The sequence below is a fragment of the Vulpes vulpes genome, chromosome 11 (assembly GCF_048418805.1).
Source record: "Vulpes vulpes isolate BD-2025 chromosome 11, VulVul3, whole genome shotgun sequence".
Lineage (NCBI taxonomy): Eukaryota > Metazoa > Chordata > Mammalia > Carnivora > Canidae > Vulpes > Vulpes vulpes.
Window position 1 is genome coordinate 21,633,596 of NC_132790.1, and position 20,128 is coordinate 21,653,723.

The following is a 20,128-nucleotide window of genomic DNA, read 5'->3' on the forward strand; positions in this document are numbered from 1 at the left end:
GCAATAGAAGAAAAAGTATTTGTGATCTTTTTTAAGAAAGAAAAATTAATTGATAAATTCAACTTCATTAAAATTAACAAGGTCTGCTCCTCAAAAGAAAATCAGTCCAGAGAGTGAAAAAAAAAGTATTTATAACATGTACATTTGAAAAAGCACTTGTATCCGGATTGAATAAAGAACTCTTACAATGCGATAATCCAAAGACAATCCAATGAAGGCAGGCAAACTTTTAACCTAAATATTTCACAAAAGATATGCTAATGCCTACGAAGCATATAAAAAGATGATCAAATGATGAGTTATGAAAGAAATGCAAATTTAGGAGAAGGGTAAAAAAAATAAATAAATAAAAATTAAAAATAAAAAAGAGATGCAAATGTGTGTCATTTTGGTTTATGAATTACCAAGCTATAACAATGTCCCTGGCATTAAGGGGTTAAGTAATACAGGTTTGCTGAAATTTCTGAGAACAAACATGAGGGTCCCCAAGCTACTTTTAAGTTGATAAGGAGAACACATTCCTAACAATCTAATTTTCTTATCCAGAGATCCTGACACCATGCCTGCAGATTAGGAAAAAAGATACATTGAAAAAATAATGAAAATAACCGCATCTTTGAAAGTTTAGATAATAGTGATAATAATAATAATAATAATGTAAGAATAATAATGAGAGAGTTAATATAAGTAGTAGTAGAGTTACTCTACTAACTCTAATAGTAGAGTGACTCAGTAACTCTAATAGTAGAGTTAATATAAGTACAATTAGTATTTATAGCTAACAATTATTTAGGCTTTGATATGTCTCAGGAAGTGTCTTCAGCGCTTTCCAAACATGATTCTTATCCTTGACATACTGAAAGTAAAATTAAGGCAAAGAAAGTTTAAGTCATCAGCCTAGAGTCACACAATTAGTGTGTATTCAAATTAGAATGTGAATCCAAATTAGCCTAATTCACAAACACTTAGGTAGGAAAATGCAATATTATTGCTTCTTTAAAAAAAAAGGATTACTCAACATAATGGGGAGAGATATAAAATTTTTGAAAATAATTCTGTTTTTTAAATACAAATATTAATATTGTTCTAGTATAGACTAAACTAAGAGCTACCTCATTCTTAATTCCATCTTTTATCAGTACACTTCCCTGACTCTAAATTTATTTATCTTTACAAGCAAACAAAACACAGTATGTAATAGAGTGCTGGAAATAGGAAATATCCTGGTCTAGCATTCCATGTGATAAATACTTCATAAGGAGAATTTCTTCTCAATAATTGTTTTTGTCTAAAGAATTCTGGAAATTCTCAGTCAAAAACATCTATTGAGAGGGGAGCCTAGGTGGCTCAGTTGCTTAAGTGCCTGACTCTTTGATCTCAGCTCAGGGCATGATCTCAAGCCCTGCTTTGGGCTCTATCATGGGTGTGGGAAAAATAAAATCTCCAGAGAAACTATTTCCACAAAGCTTTTGTTTGTTTGGTTTGGTATTTATTTTGGTTTTGATGTTGGTCAGGCTGTTCTTGGAAAATCAGCACTTCTGTATGCACTTCTGTGTCCTTAGCTAAACATAGTCCAGGGCAGACTATGTCACACAAATTATTCTTGCTTCTGTTCCTTGGGCTCCAGTAAGGCCCAAGGGCTACTCCCTTCCCTGAGGACTTGCAGGAGCCTATACAAATGCTTCTGCTCAGCAGAGTGAGGAGTTCTACAGGAAAAAGCAAGGCACCTGGATGACAGACACAGGTGAAATAAATGGTTATGGGGTTGTCAGAAAGATGGGATAGAAAGTGAGGCTGGGCAGAAAGACTTATCTCTGTGAACTGGACATAGAGATACATGTGACTGCTGAGCTGGAGAAAGGAAGGGTGATACTCTGGGAGCTTAGGGGATATGAGCTAAAACTGCATGATGGCACTGTGCCAAGGCACAGATTGTTGATGGGAACTTTCTCTGGGTAACGTTATGTTTGGAGAAAGGGAACCAAAAAAAGTGATTTCTTGGTGATGGAAAACCTGCTGGAACTCTGATGCCATTTTGGAGGCAGGATAAGGATTGGTCAATAGGAAGAGATTCTGGTTTCCATAGACCAGGATTTCCTCCCTTCTTGTGCTCTTCTACTTCCTCAGTCTACAAGTCTTTATAGTGGATAGATAACACTTATGATCATCCTCAGTCACAAGAGGGTTCCATTTTCTTGTGGAGGACAGAAGTAACAATATATTTTGAGTTTATCAAGAGCAAATTTAGAGAAAGTGGAAGGAATTTTTATCAGATAGCAATGTTAAAAACAAACAGATAAAATAGTAAACTATTTTAGTCCAAACAACTGTAAGAGAGGAAAAATAATTTTCTGTTCACCCTTCTAGGTTTTTGGCTGAGGCCTCCCTATAGTAAAAGATTATCAGGTGAAAAATTAGCAAAAGTTTAATAATGTATGTACTGAATTTACCCTGGAAAAGTGAGTAACTCCTTGAAATAGCCCAAACCATCTCCTTAAATGCCTTCTTTAGATAAAGACAAAGGAAGATGTTGGGGGGTCGGATGGGTCAGAGGGAGGGTTTCTAGTGGGAGGTTCCCAGGAAAAACACAGTAAACAAGGGAATGATTGTTATGCAGATTTACATCTCTGCCTTCTTCTTTGATAAGAATTTCTAAAGTTTTACTCCTTCTCCTCATCAGGTCTCCCTTATACATGTAAATAGAGGTCAGTGTAAGGATCTGAAAGGCAACATCTACTCTGCTTTCAGAGATTGATTGTTCTATGTCTACTGTTTCTTAGAAATAATCAATTCAAGATAATCCTTAAACCAAATAGGCATATGGGGGGGAGGCAGATTCTACTCCCTTTCACGTCTATCAATATAAACTTATACAGTTTCACAGAAAACTACTGGCTGACCCTATGGATCCAATTGCTTTTGAACCAAGAGGATATTTTTTCTTAGTCCAGCCTTCTGAGGCTGTTCCCACAGAGATACTCCTACCTATTGTTGCAGTCTTTCCCAGAAAGTGTATCCTAGGCTAGTCTTTTATTTATTTTTTATTCTTTTCTTTTTTTCTTTTTATTTTTTCATTTTATTTTTTTTAAAAGATTTTATTTATTTATTCATGAGAGACACAGAGAGAAAGAGAGGCAGAGGAAGAAGCAGGTTCCATACAGGGAGCCTGATATGGGACTTGATCCCAGGACTCCAGGATCATGCCCTGGGCCGAAGGCAGGGGCTAAACCACTGAGCCACCCAGGGATCCCCCCTCTTTTTATTTTTTTTAAAAGATTTATTTATTTTTGATGGGAGTGAGAAGGGACAGAAGAAGGGAGAGAGGAAGAGAGAATCTAAGGCAAACTCCCTGCTAAGCATGGAACCAGAGATCCTGTCCTGAATCAAAATCAAAAGTTGGGTGTTTAACCAACTGAAGCACCTAGGCACTCCTAGGCTAGCTTTTTAATATAGGTTCTTATGACAGATATCTGAGCACCAGAGTTTTACCCATTTAGCTCAGGTAGGGTCCTTTCCAATAAAGTCCCTGTACCTGTCTGGCTTCTAAAATTTTCTTCTTAGGACTCCTAGATTCTGAAGTCAGGCATTATCTTTTCCTACTCCTTTACCTCTGTTTGTTTCTCTCTTTATGGTTTGCCTGGCTCAAAAGAGTCAACTGGCATATTGGAATTGCTTTGTACATTTACTAGTCTTAGTCTCATCATTTTCTTCTAGCCTCATGGCATCCAAGGATGTCCTATAGTAATCTCTTCTCCATAGCCATACTTTCCAACAGCCATAAAGCCCCTCTATACCTTCCTGCTGCAAAGGCATAACTACTTTCTGCACAAAGAAGCCTGTAGGTTAAAACCAATGAGAACTTCATGCTCTCATCACTCGTTGACAAGAGATGACAAGCTAGGAGCTAAAACAAGCAAAATTGATAAAACATTTGTAAACTCATTTCCCAGCCAATTCCCTTCCCACAGGTCTTACTTGATGATCTATCAGAGTGATTTCCAGTAGTCAGAGAATATTTACTCAAATTCCTATGTTGTCTACTTTTCACAGATTTGACAAAGAACTCTGGTCTTGAGGCTGCCTCCTCCAGTCATGTTTTTAGTCACTAACTCCACTCAAGTCCCCTTTTGCTTCATCCTTAATGGCATCCCTGGCTTTGAGGTTTTCCATAACTGGATTTCCATCCCCTTTTGTTGTCTCTACACTGTCTCCATCATGGGCAATACCACCATCCTGGCAGTCATCAGGACAGAACCCTCCCTACATGAGCCCATGTACTTGTTCCTCTCTATGTTGGCTGTAACAGATCTGGGGCTCACCCTCACCACTTTGCCTACAGTCATGGGAGTCCTCTGGTTTGGGGCCTCAGAAATTAGCTTTGAGGCTTGTTTTGCCCAGTTCTTCTTCCTCCACGGATTCTCCTTTATGGAATCTTCTGTGTTGCTGGCCATGTCCTTTGATCGCTATGTGGCCATCTGCCGTCCCCTGCATTATGTCTCCATCCTCACCAACCGAGTAATCAGAAGAATAGGGGTGGCCATCATTTGCCGCTGTGTTCTGGCTGTTCTTCCCCCATTGTTCCTGCTGAAACGATTGCCCTTTTGTGGCTCCCACCAGCTTTCCCACTCCTACTGCCTCCATCAAGACATGATTCGCCTGGTGTGTGCTGACACCACTGTCAATAACTGGTATGGATTTGTTCTAGCTCTGGTCATTATTACACTGGACCCCCTGCTCATTGTGCTTTCCTATGTACTCATCCTGAGAAGTGTCTTGAGAATCAGCTCCCAGGTTGAAAGGCTTCGGGCACTCAATAACTGTCTATCCCATATTCTGGCTGTTTTGGTCCTCTACGTGCCCATGGTGGGATTGTCCATGACTCACCGCTTTGCCAAGCATGCCCCTCCAATTGTACATGTCATCATGGCCAACATCTATCTATTAGCACCTCCCGTGATGAACCCCATTATCTATAGTGTTAAAACAAAACAGATCCGTCGAGGCATTTTTCACCTCTTTTCTCATAGACAATTGCAATAGAGCATGGAGAAATGGGTTGTGGGTACTATTCCTTAAAGAAAGAACTTAGGAAACTTGGAAAGTTATGGTTTGGGTATCCAGTCATATATGAATCACAAAGCAGGAATGGGTGTTAAATACATTATTGTGCTCCCTGGATTGGTAATTTAAACTAAGCTGAACCATCTACCCATCATGTAGCTGTTCCATTTACTTTTTTTTTTTGCATACTGAGTTCCTCAAAACTGTAATTCTCAACTGTATCATATGGATAGAAATGTCTGTGATTCGTCCTGTACAAAGGACCACCCTGACCTGCAAGTTTGCAGGCAGGCTAAAAATGTTATTTGTGAGACTTATGCTACATAAGTGACGTTAGGAGCCTGGTTAGTTGACATTATCTGACCTCCAGGGGAGAATTGGCCTTTCTGGTCTGGACACCAAAAGCTGTAAATCTTGCCTTATATCCCCTCTGGCTCCAGGCTGGGCTGGATCCCAAGAATGGAATCTGGGAAGGGGCAAGCACATATGGCCCAGGCTCCTTAAAAATGTGAAGACATGATAACATAGAAATGCAGCTCATTCAAAATTGCACGTAGGCAGACAAATGTTTAACTTCGGACTCTGTCATATGCCCTATAAATACAGCCTTCATGGGAATGGTCAGTTGGAAGTCTCACCTGAGAGGAGGATGCCCTGCCCAGGCCTCTCATTTGGGACTCCAGCTTGGCTGTCTCCACCCAGCATCCCCAGCTAATAAGGTTGGATGTTTTAAGTACCCAGTCTGATATAACTCTGTCCTATTCTCCTTTACTGCTTACAATTGCCCTCATGTATGCACAGATTTCCCTTTTCTTCTTTCTTTTTCTATTAGATTTTTATAATATCAATAAAGTGGTTTCTCCCCCCCCCCCCCCCACCTTTAAAACTGAGAGTATGGCTGCCATGAATCTTTTTTTGAGAAAATTAACTTCTTTTTGCTTGCATTTAACTTACTTAATTTTTTAACTCTTGATCTTATTTAGCCAATACCATTTTTATCTATCAGATAACATGAGGTCGTGGCTTCCCTGATTGTAACCATGGGTCCTCTGTCAGACATGTTTTTCACGGCTTCTGGCTTTATAATTTTTTGCCTTCTCTGGGTAAAAAGACTCTTTATAGGGCAGCCCGGGTGGCTCAGCAGCTTAGCACCACCTTCATTCAGCCCAGGGCATGATCCTGGGGACCTGGGATCAAGTCCCATCCCACACTGGGCTCCCTACATGGAGCCTGCTTCTCCCTCTGCTTATGTCTCTTCCTCTCTCTCTCTGTCTCTGTCTCTCTGTCTCTTATGAATAAATACAAATCTTTAAGAAAAAAACAAAGACTCTATAATTCAATCCCATCTCCCTAGATCACATCATTTAGGAAGTGACAGTATAGTCAATGTTCCTTCTGACTTTTGGTAAATTGGAATGAGTTATCTACATTTTTTTCTGGCCTTGTTGTTTTCATAAAAGAATCATGTGATTGGTCCTGGTCCCTAAAGGAAACAACTCAGCTAAGAACAAATTCTTGCCATTGAATGTGTTAGAAAAAGTGAATAGGATCTGACTTGAAAGCCAAGAACTTTCTCATTATCTGTAATTTTTAATAAATTTGTCATCATTGTAATGCTTTGTCCACTATTCTGGACATTCAATTTATGTACTGACGCAAATTCTAAGCCTCCTTCTGGAGGGTCACAGGAGCTGTGAGTGAACTGGGGGCTTCTCTGGGGGCAACAGACCGAGTGAAGTTTGGGTTTATTGTGAAGTATAATCGGAAGAAGGGCAGTATGCCTTGGTGAAGTAAACTTTGAGAAATACTGACTGCTTTCTAACTGCTGAGTGACTGAGAAGTGACTGATCTTTATCATGAAAGCAGAACACTTGCATAAAAGAATACATTTAAATGTATGTATTGTGCCACTGTCTCTATCCTCATTTACCAGCACATCAGAAATACTAGTTTTCCATTTTAACTTCAAAATCCTCTGAGAATTTTTTTTTTCCTAGTTTAATAATGAAATAACAAAAACTTGGGACACCTGGGTGGCTCAGTTGTTGAGCATCTGCCTTCAGCTCAGGGCATGATCCTAGGGTCCTGGGATCGAGTCCCACATCAGGCTCTCCATGGAGAGCCTGCTTTTCCCTTTGCCTATGTCTCTGCCTCTCTCTCTGTATTTCAAATAAATAAATAAATAAATAAATAAATAAATAAATAAATAACATTTAAAAAATAACAAAAACTCAGGGTTTAAGTATGTATGGTAGAGCTTCTTTTCCATCTGAACCATAACAAGACCTGAGGGACAGTCCTCTGCCCCCTTTCTAGAGGCTGTCTCCTGGTTCATTCACTAAGGGGGCAGGTGGCAGTAGTTGCCAAGTTGAGAGGGGAATGGTTGGAAAGCAGAAGCCTTGTGCCTGTGAGATAAGATTCCAAGTCTAGGGAGGGGCTGAACATATGAGCCTGTTGTCTCATGGCTCAGATAGTACCCCACCTCAGCCCTCTCAGTGTTGCATATATGGGGACTCTTGCTTGGGGAGGGGGAGGGGTTAGTCACTGATGAAGAATGAAGAATGATTTTCTCGAACTTGGGTCCCAGGGGAACACCCTGACTCCCTTTCCCTCTTTAACATCCTGCCCACAGAGACTTCCCCTTGGGTTTCCTTTCTGACTCTCATTCCTGTCTCCCTGGCCCTCTCTCATTTGTCTTCTCCCCTTCCTTCACTCATTTTCCTTCCCATCTATTTCACTGACAAAGCCTACCCCCCCCACCCCCCCGAGGCTTTTTCTGTCCTCTCTACTTACTGTTTCTCATCTTGCCCACTGAGGTTCACCTCTAAGCCACTCAGTCCCCAGGACAAATCCGGATAAGCAATGCATATCCCCCATGTGCCCTTGCAACACAACTGTCCTGCACACAGCTGATTGCCTGCCTTCTCCATGGGTGCTCAACAGTTGCTAAGTCCTCCTCTAAATGGCATTTGGCAGTGTTTCAAAGCCTGTGGTTCCCAGTGCTGGTGGTGAGGCTGGCCCCCACTCTGGCCACATTCAGACTCACATCCCCAGAGAAGCAGGCAGAGATCCTCCAAGAATGGTTAGGGACATAAACTTTATCCTGCCTTCAAGCCAGTAGATACTGAACATCTAAGACATTATAGAGAATGTCAATTGAAGTGGAGGTTACATCTGGACCACAGTCTTTGACCTCAAAGGTTATATCTAAAGATTTTAAAAACCATTACCGTATAATGTAAATGTATCAGTTTATGTTGAATACAATTGAGCACATTTTACTGTAGTGCTAAGCCTCACCAGGGCCTTAATGTACTCAGAATGGTGTGAAGCTAGTCAGTCACAGCCAGAGCCCTGTCAGGCCACAAGGTGACCTGTATCTCACTTATGTTTTAACGTATAAGTATGCTTTATGGAAGGACTTCTTTGGAGATACTAAAACCATATCCATTGCTGCGTATAAAGGAGAAGATGGTTGCTGACAAGCAGAGCAGAATATTGAGTTGTTATTCTCTCTTTATCTAAATGCCTCTCTTCACAGTATTTTCTACCACATGCTTGATCTTATCCTTCTTTATCCTCTGAGGAGGGGTAAAATAATGTTGAAAACTTATTATTGCTGGGCTGGAACCAGCCTGGCACAGTTTTGTCTTTGGCATCACCATACGCTCTAATCCCATGGTTTCCATAGCTGGCAAACACCAATGATACTCTGATAACACTGCTCTTAAGGCACAGAACCTGTTGCTCAGTGACCACCAGTTCCTCAGTTACCTAGATACCTCCATGGACTGTTGATATATAATAAAGACATTATTTTCAGTTCTGGCCTAGTTCCTGGCCCTAGTGATCTAAATGTCTACAGAACTCCTTACCAGACAAAAAAGAAATGTTTTTTGGCAGATGCAATAAATAACCACTGGAATTCAAGGTTATTACTAAAAAAACACAATTGGTTTTATTGAGAGTCCTTTATTTATCCCACATTGAATGGGTTGCTATGGCAAGGAGGCAAAGAACCAGCCAAAGCTTGAGCAACCCTCTCATAGACTCCTCTTCTGTATCTTTTTCTTTTTCCTCTTTCTCTCCTTGGTTATCCTACAGCTCTTAGGAAAATGTGGAGACCACAATGATTGAAAATCATTCACTAAAAAAATCAACATTTCATATAACTCCATTAAAAAGAAAATTCACCAATGGAAACTTAGGGAAGTTGACAAAGATGTCCTATGAGGTTGGCTTCAGTGTACACAGAATATATACCCAGGAAGGAACAGGCCGACTTCAAACATAGGAGACTTTGGTTATTCACTTTGGGGAGTCTCCTTTAACACAGTGTTGAGCAAAAGCTTAGAGGAATAACCCAAAGTCAGAGACTTGGTCTCCATCTCTACCTCTACACTATATATAAAAATGCAGAATTAGGAGAAATAGACACAGGAACATCATCCACTCTTAGTTTATTATTTGATTTAATAAAAAAACATTTTCCTTTTTAACTATTTTTTTGCATTTTCAAAATGTTTTATTTAAATTCAATTTTTAACATATAGTATAACACCCAGTGCTCATCTCATCATGTGCCCTCCTTAATGCCCATCATCCAGTCACCCTATCCTCCCATTCACCTACCCTTCTGCAACCCTATATTTGTTTCCCAGAGTTTGGGGTCTCTCATGGTTTGTCTTCCTCTCTAATTTTCCCCAGTCAGTTCCCCTCATTTCCCATATGGTCCCTTTCATTATTTTAAAGAACATTTTCTTAAGCTCCTGCTCTACTCAACCAAAGCATTGTTCTTGAAGCTGGTACACAGTGGATATCATAGTCCAGTAGGGGAGGAGCAGAGAGAGAGACACAAAAGAAGAAATTTTAAGTGTGACAAGTGCTTCTAAACAGAAAGTTGTGCCAATCCTTGGGCATGACAGACACAGGATACATTACATAGCTTGTAAACTGCACCAGAGCATTTGCCATGGTCCCACATTTGCATTTGGCTTGCCTCCATATTACCCAAAATTCCAGTGATTCTGTAAAGTTCTTCTTCTTTGATGATTAAGGGCAAGGGAAGGTGCAAGAGGTCAGAAATTCATTTATATTTAGCCCTGATTTCATCAATCTTTAGGGAAATAATCTTCCTCTGGGTGGCCTCCACAAGGCTGTTGAACTCTGGCAAATTTATTCCTTCCTCTTTCTTTTTTTTTTTTTTAGTTTTTTTTTTTTATTATTTATTTAGGATAGTCATACAGAGAGAGAGAGAGGCAGAGACATAGGCAGAAGCGGGCTCCATGCACCGGGAGCCCGACGTGGGATTCGATCCCGGGTCTTCAGGATCGCGCCCTGAGCCAAAGGCAGGCGCCAAACCGCTGCGCCACCCAGGGATCCCCTCCTTCCTCTTTCTATATTAAATCTATAGCTATCCTTACTGTCACCTTTGAGAATGGGATCTTATCTGAATCCCTCCTCACCTGCTATATGGATTAAACTTATCCTTACAACCTGCCCTGAAACCATTTTCTCCAGGCCAGGCTTTTTTCTGCTCCTAACACATGTGTCTCCTTCTTTTTCTTTTTTTCCCCATAATTACACACACATAATCTACCCTTTGTTACCTCTGTTCTACACACCTGATAAATATGCACCAAGTTCCAAATGTGTCCAGTTCTGACCTGAATTAATTTCCTTTCAGGCTCTGATTTTTTATAGTTTCTGATTAGCACCCTTTCATCAAGATCATCATAACAAAACGTCTTTCTCTGGACAAGGAGTTGATTCACTTCTTGATTTCAATTCACTTTACTATGTAAAAATTGAGCATTAATATTTTACATGTACAGTTGTCTTGCATGCATACTGTGTTCAATAGCCATCATGTGGAAATTAGCTCAGAAAGACTGTTTTGATGATGACAAGGTTCTAGAAAATGGAGCTGGGTGCACATAGGGACACAACAAATAAAAGTTAATGGTTGCAAGGATGTCCAGTCCACATGAAAACACAACCAAGACTGGAATCTGTTAAACTTGTTGGACCATGCCACAGAATTCAGAATCACATCAGAGCTGTTATTAGTAAAATTAATGCATTTAGTACAAAATGAATATCAATTGAGCACATGCTAAGAACCTTGCACTATGTTTTGTGCTTTACTATGACTTATTACATTTCATCCTTATGAGGAAAAAAAAGGGGGGAATGGCAGAAAAAAAGCAGCTGTATCTGTAAGACTTTTTTCTGACATTTGCCCATTTATTTAAACGTGTTTCTTAGAAATTTGTGCCATTCAAGTAATCATTCTGTTTATAATTTCTTAGTCCTTTTCCAGATAGGAGAAAGTAAATGTCATGTTCTTGGTGGGGACAGAGAAATAAATTGGAGTATACTACCGCGAATCTGCTTAGTTTTAATACTGTAGATAATAGGGTTCATGAAAGGGGGGAAAAGGAAGTAGATGTAGCTCATTATGATGCGTACTAGATGGGGAACATTCTTCCCAAATCGGTGGATGAATGTCAAGCCAAAAACAGTGACATAGAAGACCAAGATGCAGCAGATGTGGGAGACACAAGTGTTGAGGGCCTTGGACCTCTCTTCTTCAGAGGCAATGCTCATCACAGTCTGAAGTATCAAAATATAGGAGCAAAATATTATCAGGCAGTCCATTAGGACCTGTTGTTGTAACCACAACAGGATACAGGCGATTGAAGGTGATGTCAGCACAGGCTAATTTGATAACATCCTGGTGAAGACAGAATGCATGAGAGAGGACATGGGATCTGCAATAGGAAAACCAGTAGAGAGGCAATATTGGAGGCAATATGAGAACAAATCCCCTCATGAAAACTCCCACTCCAATCTTTAACACTTGGATGTTGGTGATAATGGAAGTATATCTCAGTGGGTTGCGGATGGCAATAAACCGATCATAGGCCATGGCAAGCAAAATTCCAGACTCTATCATAGAGAGGCTGTGGATGAAGTAGGCTTGGAGAAAGCAGATGCCGTGGCTGACTTCCCTGTGATTTATCCACATCACACACAGCACAGTAGGCATTGTAACTAGAGTCATCCCTAGGTCTGTGGTTGCCAGCAGGGCTAAGAAATAGTACATGGGTTCATGGAGGTTATGGTCAACCCTGATGAGAAATAGGAGAATGCCATTGCCAAGAAGTATAGAGATATAGACGACAGATAATGGGATGGAGATCCAGTGGTGTGATTTTTCCAGGCCCACGAAGCCAGTCAGCAGAAAGGGTGTAGCACTGGTATTGAGTTCCATAATAGGCATTTTCATAGAGTAAGTCTTCTCTTAAGGAAAGACCATGCACAGGTCCATAGGTCTTCAGAAATGCTCCTTTAGTAGCTTCTACTTTTTATTTATTTCCTGTAGTTCTTTTCTAAACTGTAATGACACCAGAGAAATAAAGTGGTCATTCTTAGGAAAGCCTTAGAGATAGGAGAAAGAAGAAAGAAAGAAAGAAAGAAAGAAAGAAAGAAAGAAAGAAAGAAAGAAAGAAAGAAAGAAGAAAGAAAGAAAGAAGAAAGAAAGAAGAAAGAGGAAGAAAAGAGAAAAGAAAAGAAGAAAAAAGAAAAGAAAAGAAAAGAAAAAAGAAAAGAAAAGAAGAAAAGAAAGAAAAGAAAAGAAAAGAAAAGAAAAGAAAAGAAAAGAAAAGAAAAGAAAAGAAAAGAAAAGAAAAGAAAAGAAAAAAAGATCAACAACTGCAAATCATTGTTTAATATATGTGCCAGGGAATGTACTAGGCAAGGTGGATTTAATTGTGAGTTTATGAGATAGAGCTGATTCTTGTCCTCATAAAACATAAAATGTGAAAAAAAAGAAAATATTTGAGATTACACTATTAAGAGAAAATAAAAGGATGACAGTGACTGAAATGCATAGCTAGGGTCTGGGGGAGGGTAGAAAGGGGGAATGAGAAAAAGGGAGGAGTACTTTAGTAGGTGCAGTCCAGGCTGATGGCAGCCTGCAGCCTTAGGCTTCATGTGGGGGTAGGGGTGAGGCAAACTTTGCCCTGGTAGAGCAAAGAGCAGCAGATTGTGCAAACCAAAACTAAAAACAAACAAACCAAACACCCTCCCCACAAAGAAACAAACAAACAATCCAAAACCAAAAAAGAAACTGTTTTGATAGGGATGGGTCTGAGTTGCCCATCCTCACATGTCTAACCCAGGCTATTTCCTAGGTCATGCTGAGACCCAGAGGAGTGTGGGAATCAAATAGGGAGGGAGAGACAGAGTTAGAGAGCATAACTGCTTCCTATTATACAATAGACATGGTGGGATGTGCCAGTGTGCCCTATTTTTAAATAGAATGCCCAGAAACATCTTAATTACCCTATTTTTTGATAACTGTTACTGAAAATGATAAAGAGGCCCCCACAAGGTCCAGATGCCAGGAAACAGCAGAGTTGTTCTCTTCCTGCATCACATTAGACAAGGGGAATTTCAGAAATGGTGATCTCTTAGTAGTATCTGTGAAAAAAATAAGCCTTAACGTGTCCTTTTCCATGTTCACACTCAAAGACTGAAAACCTGTGCTTGACTCTAGCAAAGTAATGAGCACCCTTTGTGGAGCTGGCTGTTACTGATGCGTGTGTGTGTCTTGAGAGGTCCAGGGGTTGGACGAACAGTTAATTGATAATTAGGATCGTATATTCAATGACACAGTTTGATGATGTTGAAATAAACTTTCTAGGCCTGAGATGGAACTGCTTCTACCCAGGGTGCCACATTAGCAAACTGAAACTTACACAACTTTCATGTCCCTGTCAATGTTCCACTTGACCAGAAACACAGTATATCCATCAGCCAAGCTCCCAAAACAAAGTCAACTTTGGGCCTTCTCACCCAGACAAGATTGACTATGTGGCTTCAGACAATAAGGTGTTTCGATTTGTCTCTTCCTTATTCTTTGTTCTTTATTCTTTATCCTGTAAAAACTTTCTGGCTTGCACCCCATATTGCAGTTCTCCAAAACTGCATGTCCGCTTCATGAAGTGTTAAATATATTTGTTTGCATTGGGGTGCTTGGGTGGCTCAGTTAAGTGTCTCACTTTGGCTCAGGTCATGGCTCAGTGCTTTGGGATTTAGCCCCACATCAGGTTCCCTGCTCAATGGGGAGTCTGTTTCTCTCTCTCCCTCTCCTCCTGCCTCTCCCCCTGTTCATGCTATCACACTCTTCCTCTCAAATAAATAAATAAAATATTTTAAAAGATATATTTGTGTCATCTAAATGGTCTTCTTTAATCATTATTTAACACTGCAAAGACTTATAATTCTACAACTCTACAACCTTATCACCTTAAAAAATATATCCATCAACTCACAGAGGTGTTCATTCCTGGGGAGTCCTTAAGATCTTGTATTGATGAAAAACTGTTTTCCCAATCTAATCATTCTATTCCAGAAACTTAGAGGCTTCAAGAAGACACTCTGGTTCTCTCTTTTCTTCTGTGTGTTCTCATGGAGGAACACCACCCAGACATTTAAGTAACGCACTTTACATTTGCCTTTCCTTGGGATCCTTCTCTCTTTTGTTTCCAGCCATTGTTCCTCATATTCCTGTCTGCCTTGTACCCTTTATTCTTATCTTCTGCATTCCCAGCATCATCTCTGCTGACTGATTAGATGATTTATATTATGCTACCGGTTCTGATACATGGCATCCAGTAGATGTAATGTAATCATCAAATACTCACTATGCACTTCTACATTTGCTGAGGTGTATACATTTCCAAAGCCATAAACTGATCATCTTACCTATAGATGCAATACATTCCTGACTTTCTTACCAGTGAATACTGACTGTGAATGCCTTTCTACTCAAAGCATCCATCTTTCTTTCCTTGGGTAGCATCCCTTGCTGGTTAAAATGGTGACCACTTTCCCCTACCCATACCACCCCATCACCAGATTCACTATTACTCCCTATCTGTGGGAGTTTAAGATCCTCAAAATCTAGACTGTCTATACCTCAATATAGAAGAGAGTGAACAAAGAAGCTCTACTCTGCCTTTAGTTACAGAATATGTACACTTATTTCCTAACAAATAAGAGGTTCTCTTCTGGGAATATGAAGCAATTTAAAGCAGAGTGTGTAATGTCTGCCTCTGCTTTCATCTGAGACTGGCCTCCTTGGCAAGTTTTTCTTTCTCTTAGTCTATATCCTTGATCATTATAGTGCCTCCCCTCCTCAACCCGATTTAAGCTCTGGGGGAATAAATACTTGGTGGCACACACAGGGTTTAAGAGAAAGTTGGTACAAACAGCTGGAGAGCACAAAAATAGCTAATCCACCCCAAACCTCTGAATCATTCTAGAGCTATCTGCCTCTACGGTAATAGGTAACGGTACGGTAATAGGCTACGGTTACGGTAATAGGTAACATCTATTACCACAAATGTTCTGCTTTTTTCTTCCAAAATATATCTGCCTAGTAAGGAAGGGAAAGGCATATTTTGGCTTTTCCTTATTCCAAAAATCTGCAAGAAAAGATTGTTTGGGAGTCCAGCTTTTTTTTTTTTTTTTTTTGAGGGGGGGGTTCCTTAGCATATTCCTATGCCTCATCACCTCTTGACTGACATATTGCTGCCTTTCTCCATAAGTTTCATTAAACCAACTCTCTATACTCTACCCTGCCCTGCCATATCCTGTTATCTATACTAAGCCTTCTAGGACATGATACACTGGAGTTTCTTACTGACCTATTCATGAGTCTTTTGTTCATCGGTGCCATAGATGTGACCCTGGAAACCTGACTCTGGCCAAGGTCTTGGTTTCTACACCATCTCTTTTGTTTGTATCCAGAAGCCAAGCTTCAAGTAGCATTTGTTTCAGAAGGTCCTCCCCAAGGCCCTTTTCTACCTCCTCCCTCCTTTGTTCTCCCAGCCTTGGGAATTTGGAGCTTTGGAACAGTGATGCCCCAAGGTCTAGAGCTGTATCTTGGTTTGGGCATTAGCTTTGCCACCAGGAAGGTGATTAATTTTAAGCATCACATATTGATAGGAAAGAAAAGTTAGGGAGGGTGGACTTTTGCTCCCCCCTCCTTTTTTTTTTTTTTTTTTTTTTGAGAACTCCCAGGACTTTGCCTTTACTTTGTAGCATATGTGGATATAAGGATCAGAGCAAGGCATTAAATTGGTCTATCAGGAAAGTTTCCCCACCCTAACTGCCTTGGCCCAAGTGTTCAGCTGAGACCATTGTAATCCCAGAGCTCTGTTTCAGAGGACTCATCTCCATCTAACTTCCCAGTCCTTTATTTCTTAAGAGCTCTTTCTCTGATCTTTCCATACCATCTCTGCAAGGTAGGGAAGGACAGAAAGAGAAAAGAGAAATTTTGGAGGTGTCAAATGCACCCATTTGAAGACATTCTAAAATATATTGTTATCCTAATGTCCTTTATATTCATCTACAATGGCAGGTCCCAGGATCACTGGGCCTAGAGAGAAAGTTAAGAAAGATTTCCTTTGATGGAATTAGATCCCTCTGAATTGATTCCCAAGAGCACAAGGAAAGGATGCATTCTGAAATAAAGAGTTAGGAGTTCATATTTTTGAGGGTGTTACATGAAAATTCAACTTAGGATGCCCAAATATTTGAAGGTATTACAGGACACAATAATAGAGACATTCAGAGGACATGTAGATTCAGAAACATAATCAGAAGAACCAAGAGACACACAGAGACATTGGTCACTTTTTAAGTTTTATTCATTTTGATCAAAAATTTGTATTTTATTAAAGATGACCCATGTGGTAGTTTCTGTAATACAGTAGAAGGTAAGACTCATCATCCTCCTGGAGCACATTGTCTAGAAACTACAAAAGGAGATAGACAAATGTCATGCAGATAGATACACAGCTGACTTGAATAAAATAAATGAATGAATAAACAAACAATAGTCCATTGAGCTCATCTGCTAAGGGTTATTTGTAAGCCTGGAAGTTGCTCTAAAGGTCTAGTTTCATGTTTGTTTCTCCATAGTACTCATTAATCTCAAAGAGTTCTGGGAAATTCTCACTTTCTTATGAACAAGACTAGGTGCAGGAGTCAGAAACCATTTTGAATGCCATCATGACAGAGCCCAGAAACAAGCTCCATCTATATGAAGGAAAGTGACTAGTCACTGGGTGGCCCCTTGTGTAATCCTAGTATTTCACACTGGATCTTCTGTTCATAAAAATATCTTCTCTGATTCACATTAAAACCTGTAACCTGGGTCATGTGTACTGCTCTTTAATTGGTCATAGGACTTAATGTGAACTCCTTTGTATGTCTAGAATATGAACAAAATCAACTTTGATAGCTATTTGGAGCCAGAAAAATGTCATTTTTTTCTTCTAGTCACAAGCATTGTCTCTATCCTCTCCCTTTCTCTCCACTCACACATATGACCAACTCTTTGTCAGCTGGTATTTTTCACATCCCAGGAACACCCATCTAGCCTTATCTGGGGTGTACTGCCAAGCTGGAACTTTAATGCCACTTCACTATTTGAAAATGCATATATCTCTGATTATTCCCTGTATCTAGGACTAACTCATTAAGACATTAAGATTTAGGAGTTATATCACTGTTATTATACGTTTTACATATATTTACATATTTACATATAGTGTATTAGAATAATAAATAATAAATGTTTATCGAACATTTAACTTTGTAGATTTAGACACACTTTCTGTAGAGTTGTCATATTGAGCTGATGATAGAATAAGGATCATTTTTTTTCACTTAGTGCAATTTTACAGAAATGGCAGTTATACTATTTCCATATTAGCAAAAAAAAAAAAATGAATGTTTGAGATTTAGAGTGTCATTGCTAGGTACGTCAGAGCCAGGACATGTAGAACATATGGAGAGACAATAGGCTTTTACTCAAACAGTCAGAGACCCATACTGTAGGTCGAAGAATCATATATTAGGTGCTTTAGGCTCACCAAATAGGGTGAGTGACCTAAAAAAAAAGTATATCAAGTGTCTCAGTTGGACACTTGAGATATATGCTTAGTGTTATATTTATATATGTGTGTGTGTATATATATGTGTGTATATATATATATATATTATGATATTTAATGCCATGCACAATCCAGCAAAAAATATGCATGTAATATGATGTTCTAAATATCAGAGAGAGGTAGATTTCGACTGACATGTCTTTCCCTAGCTACTCCTACTGATAAAGCTGTCAGTTTTCCCAGGTTCCCTGAGTTATTTCTTGGAGAGCAATGGGTCAAAGTTATGCTCTAGAATTAGGCAGAGAGAATAAACGAACTATACCACTCTGGATCTGCTTGGTTTTAATGCTATAGATAACAGGGTTCATAAAAGGGGGGAAGAGGAAGTAGATATAGCTCATTGTGATGTGGACCACATGAGGAGCATGTTTTCCAAATCTATGAATAAATGTCAGACCAACTACAGTGACATAGAAGACCAAGATACAGCAGATGTGAGAGACACAGGTGTTGAGGGCCTTGGCTCTTTCTTCTCCAGAAGCAATGCCCATGACAGTCTTGAGGATCAAAATGTAGGAGAAAAAGATGATGAGAAAGTCCAACAAGACCATTGCAAATACAACCACAACTGGATAGAGTCGATTGAAGGTGATGTCAGCACAGGCTAACTTAATGACATCTTGGTGTAGACAAAAAGCATGAGAAAGTACATGGGAATGGCAGTAGGGAAACGAGTGAAGGCGAATAATTATTGGCATAATTGACAGACCAGCCCTTGTCAATACCCCTATCCCAATCTTCATTACCTTGGTATTGGTAAGGATGGAAGTATATCTCAAGGGGTTGCGGATGGCAATGAAACGGTCATAGGCCATGGCAAGCAAAACACCAGATTCCACAATAGAAAGAGTATGGATAAAATAGGCCTGAGAGAAACAGACCTGATGGCCAATCTCTCTGTGATTTAACCATAGGACACCCAGAACTGTGGGCATTGTGGTCAAAGTCACTCCAAGGTCTGTGGCTGCCAACATAGCTAAAAAATAGTACATGGGCTCATGAAGGCTATGATCATCTTTGATAAGAAAGAGAAGGGTGCCATTACCAAGAATAATGGAGACATAAACCACCAATAATGGGATGGAAATCCAGTGGTGTGCCTTCTCCATGCCTGGGAAGCCAGTAAGCAGAAATGGGGAAACAGTGGTGTTGAGCCACATTGCAGGCCTTGCAAAGAGGAAAATACTCCTTTCGGGGATGCAGTAGAAGCTCTGGTTCTGTAAAAGTTACCCCTGAATGTGCTACCTGTTCATAAGATGTTTATCAGTCTTGACTTCCAGTGATAGCAAGGATGATAATTTAGTCATTCTTTTGAGATTCCTAAGTAATGGGAGAATAGAATGTATAAAGAACTCTACATATAATTCAGGGTTATTGGACAACATACTGGCGATACAGCGATGTAGGCAGAATAGCCTTAGCTGATGTCTTTATAAATTATATAATCAAGAAAATAAAGACAAAAATGAAAGAAGAAATCCATATATTTGAATAGTGTTGGAACTTACAGCATGTTTCTCATGGAGCTCCTTATCTTGACTTGCGATATTGAGGGTGGATGGAAAGTTTCCCCAGAATGTATGAAACCTAAAAGATAGTAGAAAATTAGTTCCAGGTAGTGTTGGAAGTGCAAGTATGAACATCTGATGGCAAAAGAAAAAAATACGTATATAAGTAAACAAAAATCAATCAATAAAATAGACTTAATTGATTTGAGGGAATGACTAATACTAGTTGCAAAAAATGAAGCTTTAGAGACCTTTGAGAAGCTACAAAAGTGATACAAGTTAATTACATGTATCTATCTCCAAAACACATAGACATCAAAATCTATGTTGCCTAGCATCATAATCCCTTAGTTATTGAGGTCATGTGTCTCAATGAATTCAAAATTTCACAGTATTGATTAAAAAAAATGAGCAATAAAACGATTTTATGATAAGTACTTGAGAGCACTATTTGTTAACAGCATAAATTACTGTCAGTATATCACCTATTTGGAGATACAGACATAGATGTTGCTTATGTAGGCA

At 39.6% G+C, this 20,128-nt stretch overlaps 2 protein-coding genes and 1 pseudogene across 2 annotated transcripts; 1 reads left to right on the top strand and 2 right to left on the bottom strand.

The window, feature by feature from the left end:
* Positions 1 to 4,092: 4,092 nt before the first annotated feature.
* Positions 4,093 to 5,040, top strand: LOC112911780 (olfactory receptor 51Q1-like). The gene has a single exon (XM_025988453.2). It carries the CDS (start codon positions 4,093 to 4,095, stop codon positions 5,038 to 5,040), a length of 948 nt encoding a protein of 315 aa, XP_025844238.1.
* A 6,360-nt stretch (positions 5,041 to 11,400) lies between these two features.
* On the bottom strand, positions 11,401 to 12,352 carry LOC112911761 (olfactory receptor 51B6-like; annotated as a pseudogene).
* A 5,964-nt stretch (positions 12,353 to 18,316) lies between these two features.
* LOC112911762 (olfactory receptor 51B6) lies at positions 18,317 to 19,255 on the bottom strand. Its single transcript, XM_025988437.2, has one exon. The coding sequence runs from the start codon at positions 19,253 to 19,255 to the stop codon at positions 18,317 to 18,319; it is 939 nt and encodes a 312-aa protein (XP_025844222.2).
* Positions 19,256 to 20,128: the final 873 nt, after the last annotated feature.